We start from the raw sequence: 23,424 nt of genomic DNA on the forward strand, positions 1-23,424 counted from the left end.
CCTTTCTTTGTCTCTCAGGACTTCCAGCCTATGTTTTGCTGAAATGTACAGGCCTGAAGCCACCAGGTCAGCTCAGCCACGTGGAGCTCATGTCAGGCTCAGGGCGCTCCTTACGCACGATCCCCGTGCCTCTGCCCTCTGACCTGGGCCAACAAGGACTGTGGAGTCTCCCGGAGTTCCGCACTCCCTCCCAGAGCTTCTTCATCAAGGGCACGGGGAAAGACGAAGAGGGCTACCGCTTCCAGAGGCTGTCCAGTGTCTCCTACACCAACATTGTTCCAGGCAAGAAAACCCCCAACCTGCAGACACATCTCGCCAAAGCCACTCCGCAGTGTCTCTCGCACCTCATCAATCTCATCCGCTGACCTTTAATCCTGGTTTCCTCCCTGGTGTAGTTCCCCCAGCTGTGAGCATGCCTGATGTGGTGAAAGGCTTCTACATGCAGCCCGCTGCGATTGGCTGCTCGGTGGAGAGTGACATTCCCTACAGGCTCAGATTCACCAGAAGTGGGATTTCACTGGGAGAGGAGAAGTTCTTTCAGTGAGTCTCTCCTGTTCGCTCAGCACTCTGTAACATTTGGCTCGCCTTCCGGATTCAGTTTACTTCAGATGCTGCAGTTTAATTCGCCCATTACCTGCTGTAAAAACACGCTAATTAGGTCACTCACTATTCTTACCAGGGGGTATGTCTGCTAAGCATTAGTGCTGCTTGACTGGATTTGGCAGGAACTCTATAATCAATTACATATTCGATTGTGTCATCCTGAGAAATTAACAAAGCGCCTTTTCTTTTTCACGCTCTGCTTTGAATTAAATTCATGAAGAGAGGCTGACTTGTAGTTCAAACCTTTCCCAGTGTGTGTGTGTGTCTGTGTGTGTGTGTGTGTGTGTGTGTGTGTGTGTGTGTGTGTGTGTGTACCAGCTATACTAATTAAATGTGACATAAAATGGGATCTTGTTGCTATTGTCATACTCCAGTTATTAAACCAAACATGTCTTTGTATCAGGAGTTCTGGCACAGCATCATGGGAGATTGTCCATCCGTCAGCGGAGGATGAAGGCCTATATGAGTGCATAGCGCAGAGCAACGCAGGACAGGGACGTGCCTTAACACAGTTGACTGTTCGAGGTATGTCACACACACAAACATCAATGCAAGCACGCACATACACACACACCTCCTCAGTGGGCAGGCCTGCATGCATCACAGTCACAGCAAGGCTTTGAAATAAGTGGCAGTCTTTTTTTAATCTCAGATTTAAGGCTAAAACATCAAAATGATACAAAGAATGCCAGTACAAACATTTCTATGAAAGAATAAACAGTTTGCTCTCCGCTGATAACACCAGTTTGATGTTGTGGTTGTGTTTCCACTTAAACAGAGCCTTCTCCGGAACTGAAGCCGGCTGTGAATGTGACTTCCTCTGTGGGAAGCGTGGCTGTGCTGTACTGCCAGGTGGAAGGCTCCATGCGCCACAACTTGACTTGGTACCGAGCGGGTCATACCATCCGAGCCCGCGCAGGGAGGGTGAAGCTGCTGCCCGACTCGTCCCTGCAGATCAGCGAGGTGCGGACTCAGGATGCTGGGGAGTACCACTGTGTGGCCACCAACGCTCACGGGGACAGCAGAATCACCACGTGGCTTCTCGTCCCAGGTATGGCAGGAACGATACCCTGCGGGTCATCTGCTTAAACACTTCACACGCCTTGTGGCTCCTCTCGGGCCCCCGTCATCTGTTTTCCATTATTGGCTTAGCCTCCTCGCAGTCAGATGGAGCCACGTTCCTCGTCAGAAAATGTTCCTCGTCAGCCAGAATTGATGCATGTTGAAAAGTGTGGGCACACGCTCAGATGTTAGTAATGGATTTTGAAAATAGCCAAGCGTTGATAATTGCATTGTAGCCGACATCATCAGGAGTTTACTGTTGTTAAAGTTATGAATGACCTCATGCAGCGGTGACAAGGCCCTGAGTCATCATCAGCATTCTGCCTCTGTTTGACTCCAACTGTAGAGGCTCCTTCTGTGGTGGTTAACCCGCAGGGCCAGGCTTTCTCCCAAGGGGATGAGATCCGCCTCGTCTGCTCGGCGTCCGGCTCCCCCCCTCCCCAGCTCTTCTGGAGCCATGGAAACATGTTTCTTACTAATCGGCCGAGGTAAGGGAACTCTCAGCCCACTCAACACCTCCGGCAGAGAGGGCTCAGAGAGTCATTACTTTCCACTTAAACTACATACGTGATTGCCACATCTTGTTTGCCTCACTTTCAGTACTCATGTTAAGTACTTTATATGCCTGTGTAAAATACATATTGAAAGAAAAATGTCTCTCATGATACCCAAGAAAAACAGAAAGGGTTAGAGACAAACGTCTGCACATGTAATCAACAAACATGAGTTCTGTGGATTGCGTGTTACAGGTTGAGTCTAAACCAACATGGAGTCCTGACCATCAGAGGGGCCCTCCCAGAGGATGCTGGGAACTACACATGTTTAGCAACCAATGAGGCCGGGACCGCCTCTCAGTCTGTGTCTATTACTTTTGCAGGTAAGTCAAGATATCACCACCGACGGTGAGGGTGTCAAAGTGAAAACATGCTGTTGCTGGAATGATCCTTTTTATTATTTACAGTCTCATTCATTTTTATTTATTTTTTCGGATCTGAATAATCGTTTCTGTTGGCGTTACTTTTCAGACTTTCAAATAAGGAAACTTTCTCAGTCTGTGTTGTTGACTATTCCTCAGAAGCATTTGTTTGGAATCAATCTGTGAATGATATGCGAGTTGAGCACCAGCTAGTGTGCTCCGTCTCATCATTAGCATATTTCTCTCCTTGTTTCGTGAGCGGTGACAGTTGTAGGCCTGAAGTTTCAGCCGTGGCGTGTCAGTTAGTGGTTGACGGAAACCTCAATACTGATCGACGGTGGCAGCCTCTTCCTAAGGGGTGCTGGTGTTGTACACACTTTCCTCTGCGTGTACTTTTTAACAACATTGAACTGTCAAGGCAGTGAGATGGATCATCTCATACTTTTGGCTCGACTGTCTGCATTTTCCAAAAGCATCTACCCTTTCTCTGTTGGCACAGAATGTGTGTGAAATGTGAGCTTGGTCTTGATATTTACCTCAGGTCTGTTCTGCAGCCTGGTTTAAGCCAACATTACTTAACGCTACGCTTATTTTCCAAACCTGGATTTATTGCTTTTCGTTCTTTAAGAATGCACAATCAAAGTGCTTCCTAAGCTTCCTGTCTGTCCTCCAGAGGTACCTAGAATAACAGTGGCACAGCAGGACGTACTTGTATCTGTTGGTGGTGACGTGACTCTGGAGTGTCGAGCCACAGGCGTCCCCCCTCCTCTTGTCCACTGGTTCAAAGGTAAGTTAAGGTCAAAGACAGTGTGTACAGAAAAGCAACTGAGAAAAATGTCCACAGACCAGTGGGCTTGTGTGTTTCCAGGTGAGCTTGAGGTGGGCTCCGCGCTTTTCGTCGAGCAGGATGTGCACCGCGGGACCCTGCACATTCGAGGGGTGCAGGAGGTCGACGCGGGTCAGTACAGCTGCGTGGCCAGCAGCTCTGCTGGAACCTCCGCTGGCACCGTCAGTCTGGAGGTTGGAGGTGAGACCACACTTTGGTATTCTGCATAAAGTGTGATTTTCTCTCAAAATATACACAAAGGAAAATTCCCTCTTCCCTCCGCAGTGGGCCCATTGTTCTCGGAGGCACCGGTCGACGTGACGGCTAACGTAGGGGAGAACATCACCCTCCCATGCGTCGCTCGAGGTTCCCCGCAGCCGACGGTGACCTGGCGCAGACAGGACGGACAGAGTCTTACAAGGATAAACAGCCACAGTACAACAATGCAGCTGGAGAGCGGACATCTTCTAATCCAGAGTGAGTTATCCATGAAACACTATCACAGCAAAGAGCTTTGGTCTGGCTAATACACTGCACTGACTGGCATGAGTGATTATATATAGAAGAGGTGCAGCCTTTCATATTAAATTCTGCTTTTCTAAAGAGAGGAGGGTGCAGCAGGATGTCATTAACTTCAGTTACATATGATGTATCCGTCCTGCTAAAAGCACTTCTTCTGGTCTGTGAAAGACATAAACTAAAAACGTGCCTCATCACTTTAATGCTGTTAATAAGTCGGTGTCCCCTTTGTCTCGTGTGGTTTCTCCCTCATTGGGAATTTAAATTGTGAACTCTGGAGGTGTTTCAGCAATATGACTAATCTTGGCCACTGAAGGGGATCCTGTGTGCTCCTGAGATAAATGTTTATAGTGTGTGTACTATTACATTGGAGAGGAACAGACATGTTTGCATGAGCCGCTTCTGTCATTGTTTCCATTTGTGGGTGCCATCTGACCTCATTATCTCAATCTGTTGCAGATGGCCTCTTTTTTTTTTTTTACCTGCCCATTGTTTTAGAAAATGTGTCCACACACAAACTCCAGCGTCCCTCGCCCTTCTGCTCCTCACTTTTTACTTAGATACTTAATGTCTTGTCGTTTTCTATTTAAACATCGGGGCCGACTATTTAAAACACAAGAAGGGAATCCTGTTGATGCTCCAACATGTGATCTGCAGAGAGTGGGACATGTGTGTCAGCAGACTGGCAGCTGAGGCAAACCCAATAATCCCATTATTATTTTCTATTTTTAAACTCTTAATTTCAGTTGAACCAGTAATACCGCTTGTTATTGACTCGAGGACTTAACTGCTATTAACATGGACTTATTTTTCTAGATATATATATTTTTTTCATACCAAGTGTAGAGATGCTGCTTATCTCAGACGTGTGGATTGTGTTTCAAAAGATGTCGAGTTAAGCTTGCTCAGTGCTGGTTTACTGTGTGTTTGACTACAGGTGTCTGGCTGGATGATGAAGGGTTGTACATCTGCGAGGCCAAAAACCAGTTTGGAAGCATTACAACCGAGGCCAGAGTCGCTGTTACAGGACTGGGTATGCTTGTCTCAACTCTCGTATCTCTCTGCACTACCACAATGGTACAATAGACAATGCTAGCAACTGCAAAGCTGATAGTGGCCTTAAAATACTTTCACATTTTCCTGCTCTTGTTTAGTATTTTTGCACTTCCTTCTCCTGCAGAGCCCCCTCTCTTGGCCCAAGGTGCCCCAATCATCACCACCGGAATCGGCCAGTCCCTGAGTATTCCTTGCATGTTGCTGGATGGAGTACCTCTTCCAGAAAGACACTGGTCCCAAAATGGAAAACCTGTAAGACTAGTATTTAGCTTTCACATGCATGCAGTACCTCACACAGATAATCTCTACGATCCTGTGTGACAGCAGTCGTTTTTCTCCTCCTTAGGTTCAGCTGACTGGGAAGATGTTCCTGAGGAGTGATGGCAGTTTGTACATTGAAAGAGCCGTCCAAGAGGATGCTGGGACATATGTCTGCACTGCGGTGAATGTAGCAGGGTCAATGAACATCACAGTCAGCCTGGAGGTGCACGGTAAGAGTGCAAGTTAATGGAATTGTGATACATTATTTCTTCGTTTTCTGGACTAAGAGTTTGATGAGAAGATCAATACTTAACCCAAGATGACTATGACGCTAGAGCCAGCAGATGATTAGCTTAGCCTAGCATACAGACTGAAGGCAGCGGAAAACAGCTAGCCTGGCTCTGATCAAAGGTAACTAGTGGATACTCAAGGAAGTCAATTACCCCCCTAAGGAATAGTTCCAGTATACAACCCCCTATAAAGCCACAACTTGTAGTGTTTACGTTTAAGCTTCCATAGACATTAAGCAAATCAAACGTGAGTACATTAGTGAGCTTTGAAGTTGCTGATGGGAATGTTTTTTGGGTATCTGGTCACAAAATATATCGATTAACATTCAAAATCCCCCCATCAGCCTCCGATGTAACTGTGTGTTTTTTGCTTATCAGTACATGTTAGCATGCTAATATGCTAAACCAAGCTAACCATCTAACCCGGCTCCAGCTTCATCTTTAGCGTACCGACATGGAGAGTGGTCTCAATCTTCTCATCTGTCAGCAAGAAAGCAAATAAAAGTATTTCCCAAGACTATTCCTTTAGGATCCTGTAAACAGCTTCTCAGTGGCAGGTTTGCACCAAAGATTACGCTTTGGACAGTCATGTCAACAATGTGCTCACTCAGCGTGGTAAACAACAATCAATGACTTGACCACCTGCTGTCATCATAGTGAGAGGGTTCTTTTATTGCATGCTTTGATGAAAGGGGAATTTTGTTCATAGGCGCTTAATGACAGACAGGCCAGATTAGAGTTCATCATCGGTTTGTAATGAAGAAATGCCTCGAGTGCTGACACTGCTGGCTGGCTAAGGCCGGTGATAATGCCGTGGCTTCTTCCCAGCCGATCAGACAGCTGTGCTTTGTGACCTACTTCTTCCACAGCGCCCCCTGAGATCAACGCTGGTCCGTACCACTACATAGCCAACGAGGGCGTAGCCATCACACTATCGTGCGAGGCCAGTGGCGTTCCCAAGCCAAATGTTGTCTGGTCCAAGGTAGGATGTCCGACTCGCCGTCAAAATCTCTTTTTTCTTAATGATCGCTTTGGCTGCCTCCTATAAACCCATGCATAACTAATTGGCTGCTTCTTATTCCCACCATATTATCTAGTGAGGAGAACATTCATTCGACTTAAAATGAATCATCATTAAGACTTAATAATTGTTGACGTAATCGCTGTATCAATCATGTTACAATCAAACAAACTAGATTTTTCTTAAAGGCTATTAATGTAATCAGCACTAGTATAATGATAGTCATCTTCATATAATAATGCATTGTCTAAAGATTTACTACTTTAACTTAAGTCATGTTTAGGCTCTAATGAATTTAGCACATTACTCTAACAACACAGTTTCTCCCACTCACATTATTTTTCTCTGATTTGTCAAAACACTTTAAAAATGGCATCAACAATAACAGTTTGCATTGCAATCAAGGAAGGATGTCACATGGCAACTTCTTTCATCTTGTTGCTTTGACTGTAAAACATCACTCTATCTATTTAAAACCTTTCTTGTAGCACTAAAAAAAGATTCATATCACGAGGAGAAAACCTCAAAGGTTATACGCAGCCAGGCGTAGCCGGTGCAAAGCCAGCATGCTTAACAAAGCAAGAATGCAAAAAGGAGTTAAGATGATCTTTAAATATTATCACTGCATGTGTACAGTACCACACCGCTGCCCTGTTTCCTGTGACTCACTACAATATGATTGCACAATCTAATTACCTTTTCGACTAGGGCTGTGTATTGGCAAGAATTATGTATAAAACCTGAGTTTTATGCAACCAGAACAGTGAGATCTGCATAATTTATTCTTTTATCATAGCACTACTTTTTGTGCAATCTGACCCAATGTCTGACCCAAACCTTTGCATAGAAACTATTAACTAAAATCAATACTATCAATTCTCAAAAACACAAAACATAATATCCCGATGCTTAAGTCCATCGATATCTATCCACCTTTTCATGAAGGAGTAAACAGACAAAAAGCATGCAGGAGTAAACCCCCTGCACGTTACATGGTCAGCATTACTGAGTGAGGTCAACGTACATATTGTTGCACGTTTCTCTTCCTTGCTTTCTCACAAACGTTGTCAGAGCAGTACTCGAGAGTCAAGTACATTTATTTTCTTGTCAGATAAAAGTGAATCTGTAAAAGCAATATGTTCAAAGCAAGAGCGTGTTCAGTAGGCTGCGTTCTCACATGTGTGTATTGGGGATAGAGAGGGAGTTCAAGGGGTACTCTGTAACTACATTAGACATCAAAGGTCGGGCTGTAAACCTCAAAGCGAGCCTCGTGTCCCTGCGCTGTTTGTGCGGATAGCTTTTTATCTTCAGTATATTCTATCTGCTCTTATGCCTGCTGTTCTTCCAGGGGAGGAAGCCTCTACCCAGAGACCACTCCGCTCTTCAATCTGACCCTGATGGATACCTCCACATCACCCGCCCCAACGCTGACGATGCAGGCATCTACATCTGCACCGCCACCAGCCCTGTGGGCTATGCCAGCCGAGAGATCCAGCTCAGTGTCAACTGTAAGGCGAATAAATGTTCCACCTGCAGTCACCTAAACACAGCAGTGTTTGATTTAACAAAGGCTGACCTCTGTCTAGACCGCATGATGCTTCGCCGCAGGCACGATATGAAGATTTCATGTCAAGATTATCCTGGCGATTGACCTTATTATCAACATATTCTTCAAACATAGTAAGATTGCTTAACCTCTTTCTTTCCCTCTTCACCAGCCGTGCCTACGATCGAGGGTGTGAGTGGCCACGACAACACCGTGAAGATGGCTGCAGAGGTGGGGGCAGAGGTTGTCCTCCCGTGTGAGCCCCAGGGGAGTCCCTCTCCACTCGTCACATGGAGCAGAAATGGGAAACCCATCCCCCCCGTCACAGCTGGGTAAGAGGAAGTCTTACCTCACTCACGGGAATGATGGCGTGTAATTAGTTAAACATCACGTAGGAAAGATTCCCATCATACCTTGCCTCTGACTCTGACTCTGACTCAGCTTTTGATGCTGCTGCTAATGTTTGGAGTTCATTTAGCGATGACTTTTAACGGGCAGCTTGGGCCGAGGCTGCAACAGTCTGCCGGAGGGTTGTGTGCGGGCTTCACTCGTCGGCTAAACTAAGGAGGAACATCTGGTCCCACATGTTCTCTCATGTGTGGTCACTCTGGGTGCAGACAGGCTGGTTGACTGGGGGACACAGACTGGATAGATGACAGAGCCAGACACCACACCGAATGGTTCGGGGGGGATTTAGAAGAATGACTGAGAGTGGGTTGAAAGCTGCGGTGACTCAGATACAGTATGACTTGTGTGGGGCCAGGAAGAAGGGAAAGGTGGGGGTGGAGTGAGGGGGGGTGCCAGGAAGAGGGGAGGAAAACGAACTGACACAGGAAGAGATACAAGCCTGATGTTCGGATTCCCTGGGGTGCTTGAGCAGTAAAACAACATGCTGACCTCTTTACTACTGTTGTCTGATGAGAATAACACACCGCTGTGAACAAACCCCCACATCGGCCCGTGCTTTGCATATGCAGGACCTGCGGAAACAAGAAGGAGATTCATTCTCTCCGGCTGCATTCTGTGGGGTCAGAGGTAATCACCAGGGGTGCTGATTGTTGAAATAATTTAAATCAGTGGCGGTAAGAGTTGTAACAGGCTAGTAGTAGCAACAAGACAGGCGGGGGGGGTGTGGGTCGAGACACGCAGCGATCCAACACTCAGTCAGTGGATGTGTTCACTCCAGACGTAATCCTGATGAGGCCAATTTGTCCCAGTTAGTCTTTGTGTCAGACTATGTACACAGATGACTTTACACCAATGTGGGGAGTGATGGATGGTCGGGGGGGGGGGGGGGGACATTATCGAGCTGCAGCGGTCTGAGCGGCGCAGATCGACCACAGCAGAGTCACTCCCAGTGTCAGATGTTGCTGCCTCTCCTCAGGCTGACTGAGGAGGTGGGGGAGCGACATTACACCATATGTGCAGCTGAAAGAGAGAGAGCTCTTTGTGCTTCAAACTCATTTCCACTTACATGAATATGTTATGGTTATAATTCAGTTGCTTAGCACACACACTTATCTAAGATAAATCACGGAGGTGTGTTTACATTTGCACATGACATACATTTGTACAGCTGGATAGCTTCTAGATGAACAAACTCTTTTTTAAAGTCGCTGAACTACATTTAAGTACTTTAATCCCACATTTAACTGCTGGAGTGGAGGGCAGTGCATGCGATCACACGGGTGACAAAAGGAACGGGATGTGTTGGCAGAAGCTGTTCTCGGGGGGGGGGGGGGGGACGAAACATATGGATAACCATCAGGACAAGCTTTTGATTTTCAAATGATCTGCATTCGCTGAATAATGATAAACATGAAAGCTGCTGTGCACATTAATGTTTTGCGAGGCTGTGACCTTCCCCATGGCGACGTCACCAGGTCAAACTGTGGCCACTTGTGCTGTAATTACCTGGATAATGGTAATTGTACAAGTAACAGCTCATTGGGGAGATCACAAGACTCCACTTAGTGCTTTCTTGATCAGCACTTTTCATCCATCTTTAAAGTAAAACATACAATACAATGGACAATGTAGCATTCTTTTTACAAATTGCTTAAAATGTGCACATATTATCTAATTCATTTACGTACTAATGAAGCACTTTATCAATGTGCTTCTGGCAGTAGCTGTTCTGAATTCACTGTCTGAATCTGTTTATAGGAGCTGCTTTCATCAACTCATCTTCTACTAAAAATAGTAACAGAGGCAAAACCGCATCTTGATATTTGTCCTGACGCACTCTCAAGGTTTTCAAATACTATACTAACACCTCGCAGCCTTTATACATATTTTACTGTTAATTTATTTAGATTTATGACGGGATACTGGGTAATGTCGCTTCAGGGTCACTTCTTCTCCCAAAACACAGCGGCTGTAGATTTTCAGTGACTCATAAAGTTTTCTCCATCCCTTCGCCCCTGACCCCTGACCCCTGACCCCTCCCCAGGTTCACTGTTTTGCCTTCAGGTTCTCTGAGGATCACTGATGTGCGCCTCATCGATAGTAAACTCTACACCTGCACTGCAGAAAACCCAGCAGGCAACGTGTCCCTGAGCTACAATTTACACATTCAAGGTACTTCATTAGAAAGTTGAACTTCTTAGAACCCATAAAACTTGCTTTTTCCAAATGCTGCCAACACGTCACTTGTAACATATGTAAAAGATGCAAGATATATACATAAATAGTTGTGTAACATTCATTAAGGACGCTTGTTTTTATCCTCAGCTAAGCCCCGAATTCAGCCAGCACCTTCTCTCCTGAAAGCCCTGATTGGCCAAAGAGTGACTCTGCCATGTGTGGTCCAGGGAGAGCCAAGGCCCGAGGTCAGTTGGTTTCACAATGGACTTCCTGTTGGGGTCAAGAACACTACACCACTCAGGATCCTGCAGGTCAGCCTGGCTGACCAGGGCACTTACCGGTGTGTGGCCAGGAACAGCGCGGGACAGGAGACCTTAGAGATCAAACTGGAAATTCTTGGTGAGTTTTGCACCCAGTTCACAAGAGTTGTAGAATAAAGTAGTGGAATGAAAAAAGAGAGTTCAAACGGCCACTTGATTGGCCAGAGAGTATGGTGACACGTCTCAAATCTCACACCCACAGCAGTCCCTCAGATGCCCTGAAGGTTTCTTCTCATTTACCTACTCTGGAACCATCCATTACTAATCTGTACTTTTTCAACTGCCCTTGTACTTAACATGTTTTCCTGTCCTCACAGCGGCCCCGTCCTTTGCAGAACCCGGAGATGCAATCATGGAGAGAGTGGCGAACAGCAAGGTCGTCATCAATTGCCCTGCTGAAGGTAAGAAATAATTCACAAATGAGTCAGCCTGATTGTAAAGAATAAGACAATCACAGGCTGTGACATTGTGTGACTAAAGGTTGTTTAAATGGAGGGCAGATATGTTTATTTGCACACCATCAAAGGGATGTTTGGCTGTCAACTAGTTGACAAACCAGAAAAAAGATCCTTGCCACCTTTTAAAAGGCGCATCCTCATTTTATCACAGCTCCCAGAGGCACGCTGTTGTCTCTGTATTTTAACATCTCTGTGCGAACAAGGTAGCATCCCGGAGCGGTGTGGAGAGCTCGCTATTTTATCGAAACACATCCTGCGTATGTCTCGGGGCACACTGATGGATACTTGCCCTCTGACAGCCCGTGCTAACAGGTATTATTTGTGTGGAGCTGTGTCATGGTTACCCGCACGGTGAGAGGAGGTGAGGTCTGTGTCCAATGTGGAGCAACAGCTGGAACATCAGTCTGCCTGCTGCCTCAGCGAGCCACATCTGCTTTCCTCTGCGTCGGAGCCTGCTGGGAGAGGAATCCTAATTACAGGCTGCCGCTGGCAGATGAAGGACAGAGATGTCTGAGGTGCACCTTGAAGCACAGGAAGAGCTACACTAGCCCTACTTCTCTCCAAGTCATACCGGCAGGCATGCAGAATGTACCAGGCCTCGGAGGGGCTCACTCTTGAAATGCTTGATGCTCTTGACACTCTGGAGAGGCAGCCGGGAGCAGGCAATGAGGATCCCCCTCATTGTTCTCTTGAGATGTGTCTGTGTGAGGGAGATAAAGCACGGTCTCTGCCAGGAGGATATTATTACTTCACCAACACACACATTGCATTTGATAGAGGTAATTATTTGAGAAACACATGGAAGACATCATCTACAAATTCGTCAGCCCCAGCAAATCAATTCAAAGTCTACTAATTAGACGTGTTAACATCTAAAACAGAACATCTGTATGCATTTCCTCCCCAGCAATGAGATAATGAACTTTCTTAGAGCTGCTTAACTGTAAACACGTGTTTCGGAAAGGCGACGGATGATAACATCACCTTTGCTGGTGCTGCGTCTCCTGCAGTTAGTATCCTCGTGGATTGAGGAGGGGTGCAGTGTTTGATTTCCCTTCCTCCTGCGTGGTGTTTGTATATGTAACACCTCTGGAAATAGACAGAGCCATGCCATTTGGGTCACTCCGCTGCACCACTCTTTCATCCAGACTCGCCGCTCTGTCCTTTTCCTGGGGAGTCTGTTGTCCTCTTGACCATTTCCACCTCTTTTCCACCCAGTGATGGTTTCAGGCTTCTGAGTGTACACACCAGTGCCTTTGAACTGCTTGTCTGACCACTCTTCTTACTGCTGAACACTCTCACCTCAGTGAGCTAATACATCTTGATTCTAGTGTTTTAAACGGTACATCCTACATCTCTCTAGCACACTGTGTCTTACTTTTCTTCATGTGACCTTGAAATCTTTAGCTCGCAGGCTACAAGGACCCATTTTTGGCAAAGTCTCCCCTGCTGTCCCGCTGTCCAACAGATAAATGTAGAGCTGGCTTTTTCTAGTCTGGGCCGCGTGCCCATTAAGTTCCCCCCGTAGAGAAGCAGAGGAATGGAAGTAACTTATCTTTCTGTCAGACGAGATCAATAAAGCTTCAGTTTATACTCACTCACAATCCTTCTTCTTGTCTCCGCACCTGCAGGTGCACCTCCTCCCAAGGTGCGCTGGTTCAAGAATGGCCTGGAGATACACCCCGAACAATCTGGGCTTTCTGTGGCGAGGGATGGAGCGCTCGTAATTAGCACAGCGTCTGCCGGCCACAGCGGGGACTTCAAGTGTGTGGCGACCAATGAGGCAGGCTCTGTGGAGAGGAAGACCAGGCTGAAAGTAAATGGTGAGATGTCAGTTACACCTATTTGTCTCCCTCCAACAAAATGCCTTGTGGCACCACCAGTTTATGGTTTAATAATGTTTCGAAAGAAATTAAAATATGTCTGAAAATAACATGAATCCAACATATTATTAGCAAAGATAAATCAGCGTATTCATACATAAATAAAAAACTATTACAGTTACTCAACATTAATGATCCCCATGAATCTTTGGGCTGAATCACTGTGCACGATCCATAATGGCAAATGAGTTGGTTACATTATTTTAATAGCTCAGTATTGTATGCACCATAAAAAGATATGTGTATAAATGCCACTTTAGGCTGCCCTACATGATACAGGCCCAGTTTAACATGCATCTCATTATGCAATGTAGTAGGCTTTAACTAAACTGAAATAGTCCAAACACAAATTAAATCTTTGCCTCTGCAGTTCCCCCGGAGATCCAAGATGACGGGCAGCCACTGAACCTCACTGTCACCTTGAAGCAGCCTCTCACTCTGGGCTGCGATGCCTTTGGGATCCCCTCCCCGACAATCACCTGGACTAAAGACGGTCATCCTGTGAGTCCTTTCACCTCGAATTTCTGTTAACAGTTAAATGCAACACTTGCCTGCAACCTTGTTAATCTCTAGCTGCACGATGCCACCAAGTGGTCATTGCTCTTATTACAATTTGACACTAAGAATGCACTGAACTGGTTTCTGTACGTCCAGGTGGACAGTCCTGGGGTGTATCTGCAGAATGGAAACCGGCTGCTGAGAATTTACAGAGTTCAGTCAGAACACGCAGGAAGATTCGCCTGCACAGCTCAAAACTCAGCTGGAGAAGCCCGCAGAGAATATCACATTGTGGTTCAAGGTGAGCTCATAAACCAGCTGTTACACCGGTTGTTAGGATATAAAAGAGTGGGGGGGAAAACAAACAAATAATAGTAGTAAATAATAATTGAAAACAATAACGTGCATAAATAAATCAATGTGAAATTGTTCAAAGCTTTTAACATCACAAGCGTCTTTGGACAAAAGCGTCAGCTAAATGAACTGTGATGTAATTTGTGATTTCATAAATACTTAAAACCACGTGAACTAACCCGTGTATTTCTGGTGTATGTGTGTTGCAGCTCCGCCCGTGATCTCAGGAACATCCCGACTGCAGGAGTTAACTGTGGTTCTGGGTCAGGAAGTGGAGTTTCAGTGTCGCGTGAGCGGACGACCAGCACCCAGAGTGGAATGGAGCCGCGACGGAGAGTAAGCGTCACTTGTAACAGATTATTAATGTGACATTCAGCGGTCCCACCGTATTGATTTGACCCACCGTTCCTTCCTCTCTACAGGGTTCTGTCCCGCAATGGAGACCCCCATGTGGAGTTCCTGGAAGATGGCCAGGTGTTGAAGGTGAAGTCAGTCAGACTGAGGGACCAGGGGCTTTACCAGTGTCTGGCTAGTAACAACGCAGGAACTCAGATGCGCCAGTTCAGACTCACAGTGCAAGGTATGTACATTACCAAACCTAATATTTAATTAGCTTTAGTGCCTGGTCTATGAGCACAGACCCAAAGAATTACACACTGCATTTCTGTTTTAGAAGGTCTCCTGCACACAACAGGCCAATCCCCTGAGGATCTATTCATCCTGGGCTGTGGGCCAGAACAAATCTCACTGGCTGTTAAACATTAACGTATTGTCAGCCTTTGTCTCCAGCTCCCCCCACCATCAAGGGCCCCAGCGAGACCACGGAGGTGTCGGTGGTGCTGGGTTTCCCCAAAGTCCTTCCCTGTGATGTTGAGGGCTCACCCACACCCAGCATCACCTGGTTGAAGGACAACCAGCCCATCGTGTCCAGTCCCCAGTCGACATACACCCGTGGTGGGCAGGCGCTGCGCCTGGGCTCGGCACGGGGAGACAGCACTGGCCTCTACACCTGCAGGGCCACGAATCCAGCCGGCACCGCCATCAAACATTATTCTCTGAGCGTTCTGGGTAAGACACATCTACACCGCTTACACATTAAATGAGCTAAGACAGAAGTAATGACAACCTGTTGTTTGCAGTCCCACCGCAGATAGAAGGCAACTCCTTAACGTTTGGTGGTCAGGAAGAGAAAGTACGGATCAATGGGAGTTTAACTCTTTCCTGCCTGACCAAAGGTTTCCCGGAGCCCAAGGTCAACTGGTTCAAAGACGGACAGGTTGGTGTGCCATCCTTACAGCTTTCACCCACAAACATGTCATGTCCTTCTAAGGGGATTTTAGTTGTGAACTTTATCAGCCTCTACTGGCAACCAGTACGCATTGCAGCAGCATCAACAGAATTTACATCCTCTTGCACAAGCCACCTCCACTCTCCAGATCTGGTGCTACGAGTAAGCTCGATCATTTTTAGCAAAGATGTAGAAGTGGAATCCAGGGATTAAATATGATGTAAAATGTTGTAATAATACTGCTTTGCCCTGTGTGCTTTAGTTTCAGTATTTTAATGTGAAGCGTGATTCTTTTCTGTGTGCAATATCTACTGTTCAACATGTGTGTGGGCTTGTGTGCAGGTTCTGCAGGACCTCCAATAGGGAGCAGCAGACACTGAGGATTAGGTGGATTTAAGATGGATTTTTCTAAATGGGGGTGGAGGTATTGTTTTTGGTCTTTTATAAAACACTATACAGGCTGAAGATTGCGTATTAAAAGCCGACCTTTTAAACACTTTCCAAATGTTTAGTTGAGTCTGTAGTAATTATTATCTAACCATTGAAACCCACCACTGATACTGATGTCTATACTCATTTATTCAATTGATTTGAGGCCGGTTAATCTTTAAAGATTTAGGACACATTACATTACCCACAGTGCAATTCAACCTTGTGGTAGCTAGTAGACACTATTCAGTTGTTCTCCCCGAGTCCTGTGAACAGACTTTAAATGTGTGAAATCATTAATGCCTCTTGAAGAAGTAGAGTTCCCACAGATGATTATTCCATCTTACCTTCTGATGTGTTGTCTTTGTCTCTAGTTGCTGACTGGAAACTTCCATGCCGGCCTTAATGAGAGGGGCTACACCCTCCTCATAGAGGACGCCATGATGTCCCATGAGGGGCAGTACACCTGTGTGGTCACCAACTCTGCAGGAGAGGACAAGAGAGACTTCCGTGTCACCATTCAGGGTGTGTTAAATCATGAGTGTATTCATTTCAAGTTGAAGTGCCAACTTCTTTGTATACACTATTGGACAAGTTACATAAAGCGTGATATAAAGCGACCTGACACAAACGTGCTCTCGTCTTGCTAGTTCCTCCGATCTTTCACCGGGTGACCAACAGAGAAGCCAGCGGTCCGGGATACAAGGATGACGATGATGAGGACAGGGTGGAGAAGAGGGAGGTGGTGCTGGGCCATCCAGTCAGCCTGTCCTGTGAGAGTAATGCCATCCCCCCTCCCAAGCTCAGCTGGTACAAGGATGGACGAAAACTCACCTCTGCCAATGGAGTGGTAATACTTCCAGGTCAGAGGGAACTCCTTCCTGTGTGCTTTCTGTTAAAAGCAGTGGTTTGGTTGTTGTGCATGACTGGGGCTTCATATTTATGGAGTTTGCATGTATGGGTTTGTCCTTCCAGGTGGACAGATGCTACAGATTTCCCGAGTGCAGAAAGAAGATGCTGGAAAGTATACATGTCAGGCTGTTAATGAGGCCGGAGAGGACCGCATGCACTTTGAACTGGAGATCCTCGGTAAGCAGGCGCAGCTGTAACATGCATGCAATAAAATGCATGTCTTTAGAGATGATACAGAATAATTTCTGAAGGAGATGCCTGTTTTGTTTACCTCCTCAGTCCCTCCTGTGATCGTGGGAGCATCAGAGGAGTTTATGGAGGACATTGGAGCGGTCGTCAACAGCTCTGTGGTCCTGCACTGCGATGTGACTGGACACCCTGCTCCAGACATCTCCTGGCTGAGAGACGGGCTGCCGCTGCACTCGGAACACATCAGTGAGGATGGGGCTCAACTCAAGGTTAGTCTGACTTTTAGACAAACACCATCTTGTAAACAGAACCAACTGTGACTTTGAGGAATAACACTTCAATCCCACCTTTCAGCTCATCAGTGTGCAGGTTGCAGACATGGCTGGGTATTTGTGTGTAGCTGAGAACAAGGTTGGAACAGTTGAGAAGCTCTTCAGTCTGACAGTGCAAGGTAAGAAACGTCCATACCTCAAATGGCTTTACCACTGTGTGTTCAATTTCCCATCAAATCAGAAGGACCAACACATGTCCTCAGGGCTTTTTATATTGGATGTTATCGGATGTTCTTTTACGTCTTCTGAGTGTACAACACAACTGTTGTATCTCTGTCAGTGCCTCCAAGAATCATTGGCCTTAAAGAGGAGGACGTCAGTGTGATTGACGGCCACATGGTGTCATTGCTGTGTGACGTCCAAGCGTACCCTCCTCCAGAGATCACCTGGACCAGAGACGGGCAGGTCCTCCACTTCAGCACCGGCATCCACATTCTGCCAGGTCAGACCTCGGCCACCCAAATAATTCTTATGTCAGGAGCACTTCCTGTGTTTGAATCTAATAATGGCCCAGATATTACATTTCATATCTTTTTTTTAATATATATATATATAATAGGCGGCCAGATGATGCAGTTGCCCCGAGCAAGACTGGAGGATGCTGGGCAATATGTATGCACAGCCACCAACTCAGCAGGCCAGGACCAGAAGAGCATTGTCCTCAGTGTTTACGGTGAGCAAACACATGGTGACCCATCTGCACAATTCAGCTACATATACAGATGATCAAATCTCAAAACATTGTCGAGGCTAAAAAGATCTGTTTACCGCAAGCCAGCTGTGACCGAGGATAGTTCAGGAGTGAATCATCTGCGATTCTGAATGAATCAAACTGAGATCATGGCCCTGTCTTTTCTGTGCAAATCATCAGTCCTGCCCACCCTGAAGCCCCGTCAAGATGCAGAGTCAGACTTGATCACCCCGCAAGTTGGCTCCTCGGTCACCCTGAGATGCGAAGCACATGGTGTTCCTGAGCCCGAGGTCACATGGTACAAGAACGGGCTGCAACTGGCCGCAGGGAACAGACTGAAGATGGATCCTCACCAGCTGGAGATCACAGGAGTTCAGGTCAGGAATTTCTCTTAATTTTTTTACGTCATACGCTTGAGGCTGCCAAGAAAACATAAAACAAAGTATTTGAAGGACTCCAAAGTGGCTTTTGACAGGGCTCAAACTCAATTCCAGACTTTACACGCTACCATATTAAATGTATAATGAACACATATTTCACTTTCAAACATCCATTCCATAAAATACACAGATTGGAAAAGAGGACACAAGATGCAGCACTCGCCTAGCATAGTAGGAAGGAACCAAGTTCATTCTTTACCTCAAGCCTGTGCTCAGAATGCACCCTCCCTCACCACAATGACCTGCTTTGTTGGTTCCTAGATGGTAGATGGAGGTACCTACACCTGCAGAGTATCCAATGTGGCTGGACAGGTGGACAGAACATTCAGACTGACAGTTCATGGTGAGAATACCTCCGCTATGTTCTCAAAGTAACCCTTTAAACAACTCTTCAGAAGGAAGCGGTTTCATTCTACCAACATGTCCACAGTTCCACCTGTCCTGGACGGGCCTCTCTCGGAGTCTCTAAACTACAGCCTGGGCTCCCATGTGTTCCTGCTGTGTGAGGCCTCAGGGGTCCCTGTGCCCAGCATCACCTGGCTCAAGGACGGAACTCCTATTGGTATGAAGAAAGGGGATTTGGAATAGAGTGTGTTGTGTGTGTGTGTGTGTGTGTGTGTGTGTGTGTGTGTGTGTGTGTGTGTGTGTGTGTGTGTGAAAGCTATTTAAAGTGAATGTGTTCGCTCTCCAGAGAGCAGTCTGCAGTGGCAATGGTCCGTTCGAGGGAACAGGCTGGAGCTGGGGCCTCTCACTCTGTCTCATGCTGGAACGTACACATGTGTGGCCAAGAACGGCGAGGGACACACACAGAAAGACTACACACTCACAGTGCAGGGTAAACTACACGTATGAGCATAATGAGACACCCTGGAATATGATAGATGTTACTCATAAAAGGATTTTCAGTGGAATTTAGCTGTGATCTTTGTCCTACGCAGTATCGCCCACCATCCTGGACTTTGAACACCCGTCTGAAGTGAGTGCACCCATGGGAGAGGAGCTGACCCTGGAGTGCAGAGCAACTGGAATCCCCACACCACGCATCAGCTGGCTGAAGGACGGAGCGACTTTAGAGGGATCAGACGCCCGTCACGTCGTGTAAGTGACTCACACTCCCCATTTACTGCCTGGTCTTTAAATGCAAAAAGAATTACATAAAGTAACATTAATAATACATTTGATGTTGCACATTTTGCTCTGAAATAGTTTCATGAGCAGCACAGAAATCGGTCAACACTGTTCCCGAAAGGCTTGGAAAGTAAATTATTAATCATCGTTAATGCTAACAAGCCTGACAGAGGGACGTGTGGACGGACAAATGGAGTCATTATATTCCCCTTGCCTAATTTGATCGTGGGGAACAGTAAGAGCAGCTGTTTTACAGCTGTTCAGCAGCGTCTTTGGTCATTGCAACTGCATCAGCCAGAGAAAGCAAATGTGTGTGTGTGTGTGAGTGTGTGTGTGAGAAAATCGTGGGATGATAGGAGGGGTGGAAAAATAGTTTAGACACAAAAAAAAGGATACAGTAACATGATGTTTACGTGGAAACATAATGTGTCAATTAACACAGCGAGCTGAAGTGATTTTATTTATTATAATTATTTATTTGTAATTTAATAATATTTTGTAAAATGATCTATAAACCATGTAAAAACCTGTAACCTGGCAGTGGGACCCCTGATGGCAGCACGCTAACATTACTGAGGCTGAGTCCCGAGGATGCTGGGACATACACCTGTTTGGCTGTCAGCCTGGCTGGAGAGGAGAGCAAGATCTACACCCTGTTCGTCCTGGGTCAGTTTGTTTATTTGTGTATTTGTGTACAAGTTTAAGTTTCTTAGGGATTTGTTTTAATTTAATTTACTTGTAAACAGTCCCGCCATCCATCTCTGGTGAGACCGCCGCCCCCAGAGAGGTGCAGGTCACACAGGAGAGTGTTGTGACTCTGGAGTGTCAGACAGCAGGACACCCTCCGCCTCAGATCAACTGGCTGAAGAACGGACGCCCTCTGCTTCTCTCTCCTCGCACACGCCTCTTATCTGGTGACTCTGTGCTGAGGTCAGTTTAGATTAGTTTAGTTTAGATACAAACATAATCATTGAGAAAGAGATTACATGTTTATAGATGAGGTAATGCTAAGTGTTCCCTTTCTTTATGAAAAAGGATTTCTCCCGTGCAGCTGTCTGACTCTGGACTTTACACATGTGTGGCTCGCAGTCGAGCTGGTCTTGCCGAGCTCAGCTATGATGTCCAGGTTCAAGGTAAAATCAGAACATACCACACACCTAATTTCCCTTCAACTGATTTTTTGGATCTGAGGGTTTCATACAGATGTGTTTGTGTGTGTGTGTGTGTGTGTGTGTGTGTGTGTGTGTGTGTGTGTGTGTGTGTGTGTGTGTGTGTGTGTGTGTGTGTGTGTGTGGTCTGCAGTCCCACCTGGTGTGGATCATGTTGAGCCAGTGGAGCCAGTAACAGTAGTTCAAGGATCCTTAGTGACGTTAACCTGCGAAGCACGCGGCGTTCCCCCTCCGACACTGACGTGGATGAAGGACGGCCAGCCGCTGTCTCTTCACCGCAACCTGCTGCTGGACGGACAGGAGACACGGCTGCAGCTGCCGGATGTAGCGCCTTCAGACGCAGGCCTCTACAGCTGCGTGGCTAGTAACCAGGCTGGAAGCAGCACAAAGAGCTTCAACCTCACAGTGCACGGTAACCCCGACACAATCTGTATATTTAAGGTTAAAGTTGTAGACCTTGAAGACCTTGAGCCAAAACTTTCTGCTTTCTAATCCAGAGCCTCCCAAGATATCCATCTCCAGCTCTCCAGAAGAGCTGACCATAGCAGTAAACAGCCCACTGGAGCTGGAGTGCTCCGCTGTGGGAGTCCCCCCCCCCACCCTCAGCTGGCTCAAAGATGGTCGCCCCTTGGAAGGAACTGACATTGTTCAGCAGGATGGACACTTTGTCAGGATTAGCAAAGTTCAGGTAAACAGTATGTAATAGTATTGCAAAGTTAAAGCTGCAGTAGTCAAACGTTGCGAGCACATGCACTGTGCAGAGTGATGTTGAGAGGTGACGGTGGCGTAACTTTCTGCAGACGGTGTTTTCAGGAAATTCTATTTATTGAGGTTTTTGGAAATAAATTTCTCCTAAAAACTTATTATGCCTGTCACAACTTTAAGTGTGAACAAATAACTAAATCATATGAAATGAAGCCTTATATGATGAAAGAAGCAAATGCAAATGCAGCATTGTTATGCAAGAACCGCTCACATTGATTAATGTCGTCTCTTCAAAGGTCGAGGATGCAGGTCTGTACACCTGCTTGGCCAGCAGCCTAGCTGGAGAGGATGGAAAAAACCACTGGGTCAGAGTCCAAGGTGACACAAGCTTTTCTTTTCAGCTTGGAAGAAAATATATCATGTCTCTCCCTCTCTCTCTCTCTCTCTCTCTCTCTCTCTCTCTCTCTCTCTCTCTCTCTCTCTTAATTTCCTCTCTTACTTGCACCTGGGACTTTAGGAAGCTCTGTGTACATTCTGGAGTAAAGATAGATGTTTGCACAAAAGTAAAGGTCATGCACTGCAGTTATTATGAGGTACATACAGGATGTTCTGATTGATGGCACAGACAGCTGTGATCTATGTGTGCAGCATCCTGTTCTACCTTTTTATTCATGCTAGAATAATGTACATATAATAACACGCAATGCTGTTGACACACATTAAGCTGCTTAGATCAAATTCACACATTTATAATAATGTCTTTCTTTGGATTATTATGACAGTAAATCATGTGTGATGGAACACACATTCGTCCAGCACACCTTTCTTTATGATGTCGGGCTCTGTGTGGAAAAGATGAGCATGTATTTCTTTTAGTGCATGACCTTTACGTCTGGCTCCTGATGTACCTTCTGAGTTGATCTGTTCCACATGTGCCACGTCTTTACCGAGCTCTTATAGGAATTGTTTGTCACATTATTCAATCTGTGGTTGTGTTTCAGTCCCACCGACCCTTGTTGGCTCTGGTGATGTGAGGACATTGACAGTGCCAGTTAATGGACATCTGACGTTGGAGTGCCTGGCCGACAGCGACCCCAAACCGGATATAGAGTGGTACAAAGACGAGGCCAAACTGCAGGTACAGAGTCTAACACAAACAGACACAGGTATCGAACCAGAAGCCCCCTCCTCTGACTCACACACTGTCTCTTTCTCCTACCCTCCTCCCGTTATATCAGCTGGGTAGTCGTATCCAGCGGCTGGCAGGGGGTCAGTACCTGGAGATACAGGAAGTCAGGCCTGAGGACAGCGGCCATTACAGCTGTGTGGTCACCAACATAGCTGGAAGCACCAGTCTGTTTTTCACGGTGGAGATTCTCTGTATGTCGGGCCTGTTAATAAAGAGCTGATATAAATACATTATAGAAATAGTTGTACACGCTAAACCCACGACATGTATTGTGTCACTTTTTATTTCTCTAGTACCACCAGTGATAAAGGAGAGCAGCTCGTCGGTGACCGCACATGTGGGCCAGGATGCAGTTTTACCTTGTGAAGTTGAAGGTGACTCTTCAGCTACGGTCATGTGGAGGAAAGATGGCTTCCCTGTAACTCAAGATAACAAGAAGTAGGTCCTTTTAGTTTTGTTTTAACGCAATTTGTCCTTGTTATATTTTACTTTTCCACATGCAGGGTACGTACACAATTGGTAAAGTTTGAAAAAGCTTTATTTTATTTTATTTTGATAGAAATATGCTTGAATTTGAATATACTCCTTTGATTGTGTATTTGTTTTAGGTACACTATGTTATCAGAGGGCTCCTTGCGTGTACACGGGGTTCAGTTGAGTGATGCTGGTCGCTACTACTGCACCGTGTCTAACCAGGCTGGCTCAGATCACCGGGGAGTGGATCTACGGGTGTTCGGTAAATACAGCAAATAA

The 23,424-nt window shown here is 46.2% G+C and overlaps 1 protein-coding gene across 1 annotated transcript in view; it reads left to right on the plus strand.

Annotated features, from left to right (window-relative positions):
- Positions 1-23,424, plus strand: part of hmcn2 (hemicentin 2) — a 40,929-nt gene that overhangs the window by 7,281 nt on the left and 10,224 nt on the right. The window contains 47 exon segments of the mRNA XM_029439320.1: positions 19-282; positions 396-540; positions 1,007-1,128; positions 1,382-1,654; positions 2,012-2,153; positions 2,415-2,542; positions 3,255-3,368; positions 3,450-3,608; positions 3,693-3,884; positions 4,864-4,959; positions 5,107-5,234; positions 5,329-5,473; positions 6,403-6,515; positions 7,903-8,062; positions 8,273-8,432; positions 10,553-10,680; positions 10,834-11,085; positions 11,324-11,407; positions 13,096-13,287; positions 13,718-13,848; positions 14,002-14,146; positions 14,409-14,535; positions 14,622-14,779; positions 14,989-15,267; positions 15,339-15,475; positions 16,291-16,441; positions 16,567-16,779; positions 16,892-17,005; positions 17,108-17,286; positions 17,372-17,468; positions 17,630-17,791; positions 17,909-18,022; positions 18,221-18,417; positions 18,742-18,823; positions 18,911-19,042; positions 19,172-19,315; positions 19,419-19,578; positions 20,150-20,274; positions 20,355-20,538; positions 20,644-20,741; positions 20,911-21,189; positions 21,275-21,465; positions 21,779-21,860; positions 22,484-22,620; positions 22,721-22,862; positions 22,965-23,109; positions 23,280-23,407. Of these exon segments, the coding sequence (XP_029295180.1) occupies positions 19-282; positions 396-540; positions 1,007-1,128; positions 1,382-1,654; positions 2,012-2,153; positions 2,415-2,542; positions 3,255-3,368; positions 3,450-3,608; positions 3,693-3,884; positions 4,864-4,959; positions 5,107-5,234; positions 5,329-5,473; positions 6,403-6,515; positions 7,903-8,062; positions 8,273-8,432; positions 10,553-10,680; positions 10,834-11,085; positions 11,324-11,407; positions 13,096-13,287; positions 13,718-13,848; positions 14,002-14,146; positions 14,409-14,535; positions 14,622-14,779; positions 14,989-15,267; positions 15,339-15,475; positions 16,291-16,441; positions 16,567-16,779; positions 16,892-17,005; positions 17,108-17,286; positions 17,372-17,468; positions 17,630-17,791; positions 17,909-18,022; positions 18,221-18,417; positions 18,742-18,823; positions 18,911-19,042; positions 19,172-19,315; positions 19,419-19,578; positions 20,150-20,274; positions 20,355-20,538; positions 20,644-20,741; positions 20,911-21,189; positions 21,275-21,465; positions 21,779-21,860; positions 22,484-22,620; positions 22,721-22,862; positions 22,965-23,109; positions 23,280-23,407 (7,230 nt within the window).

This window comes from Cottoperca gobio, chromosome 9, assembly GCF_900634415.1.
Source record: "Cottoperca gobio chromosome 9, fCotGob3.1, whole genome shotgun sequence".
In the NCBI taxonomy this organism is placed as follows: domain Eukaryota; kingdom Metazoa; phylum Chordata; class Actinopteri; order Perciformes; family Bovichtidae; genus Cottoperca; species Cottoperca gobio.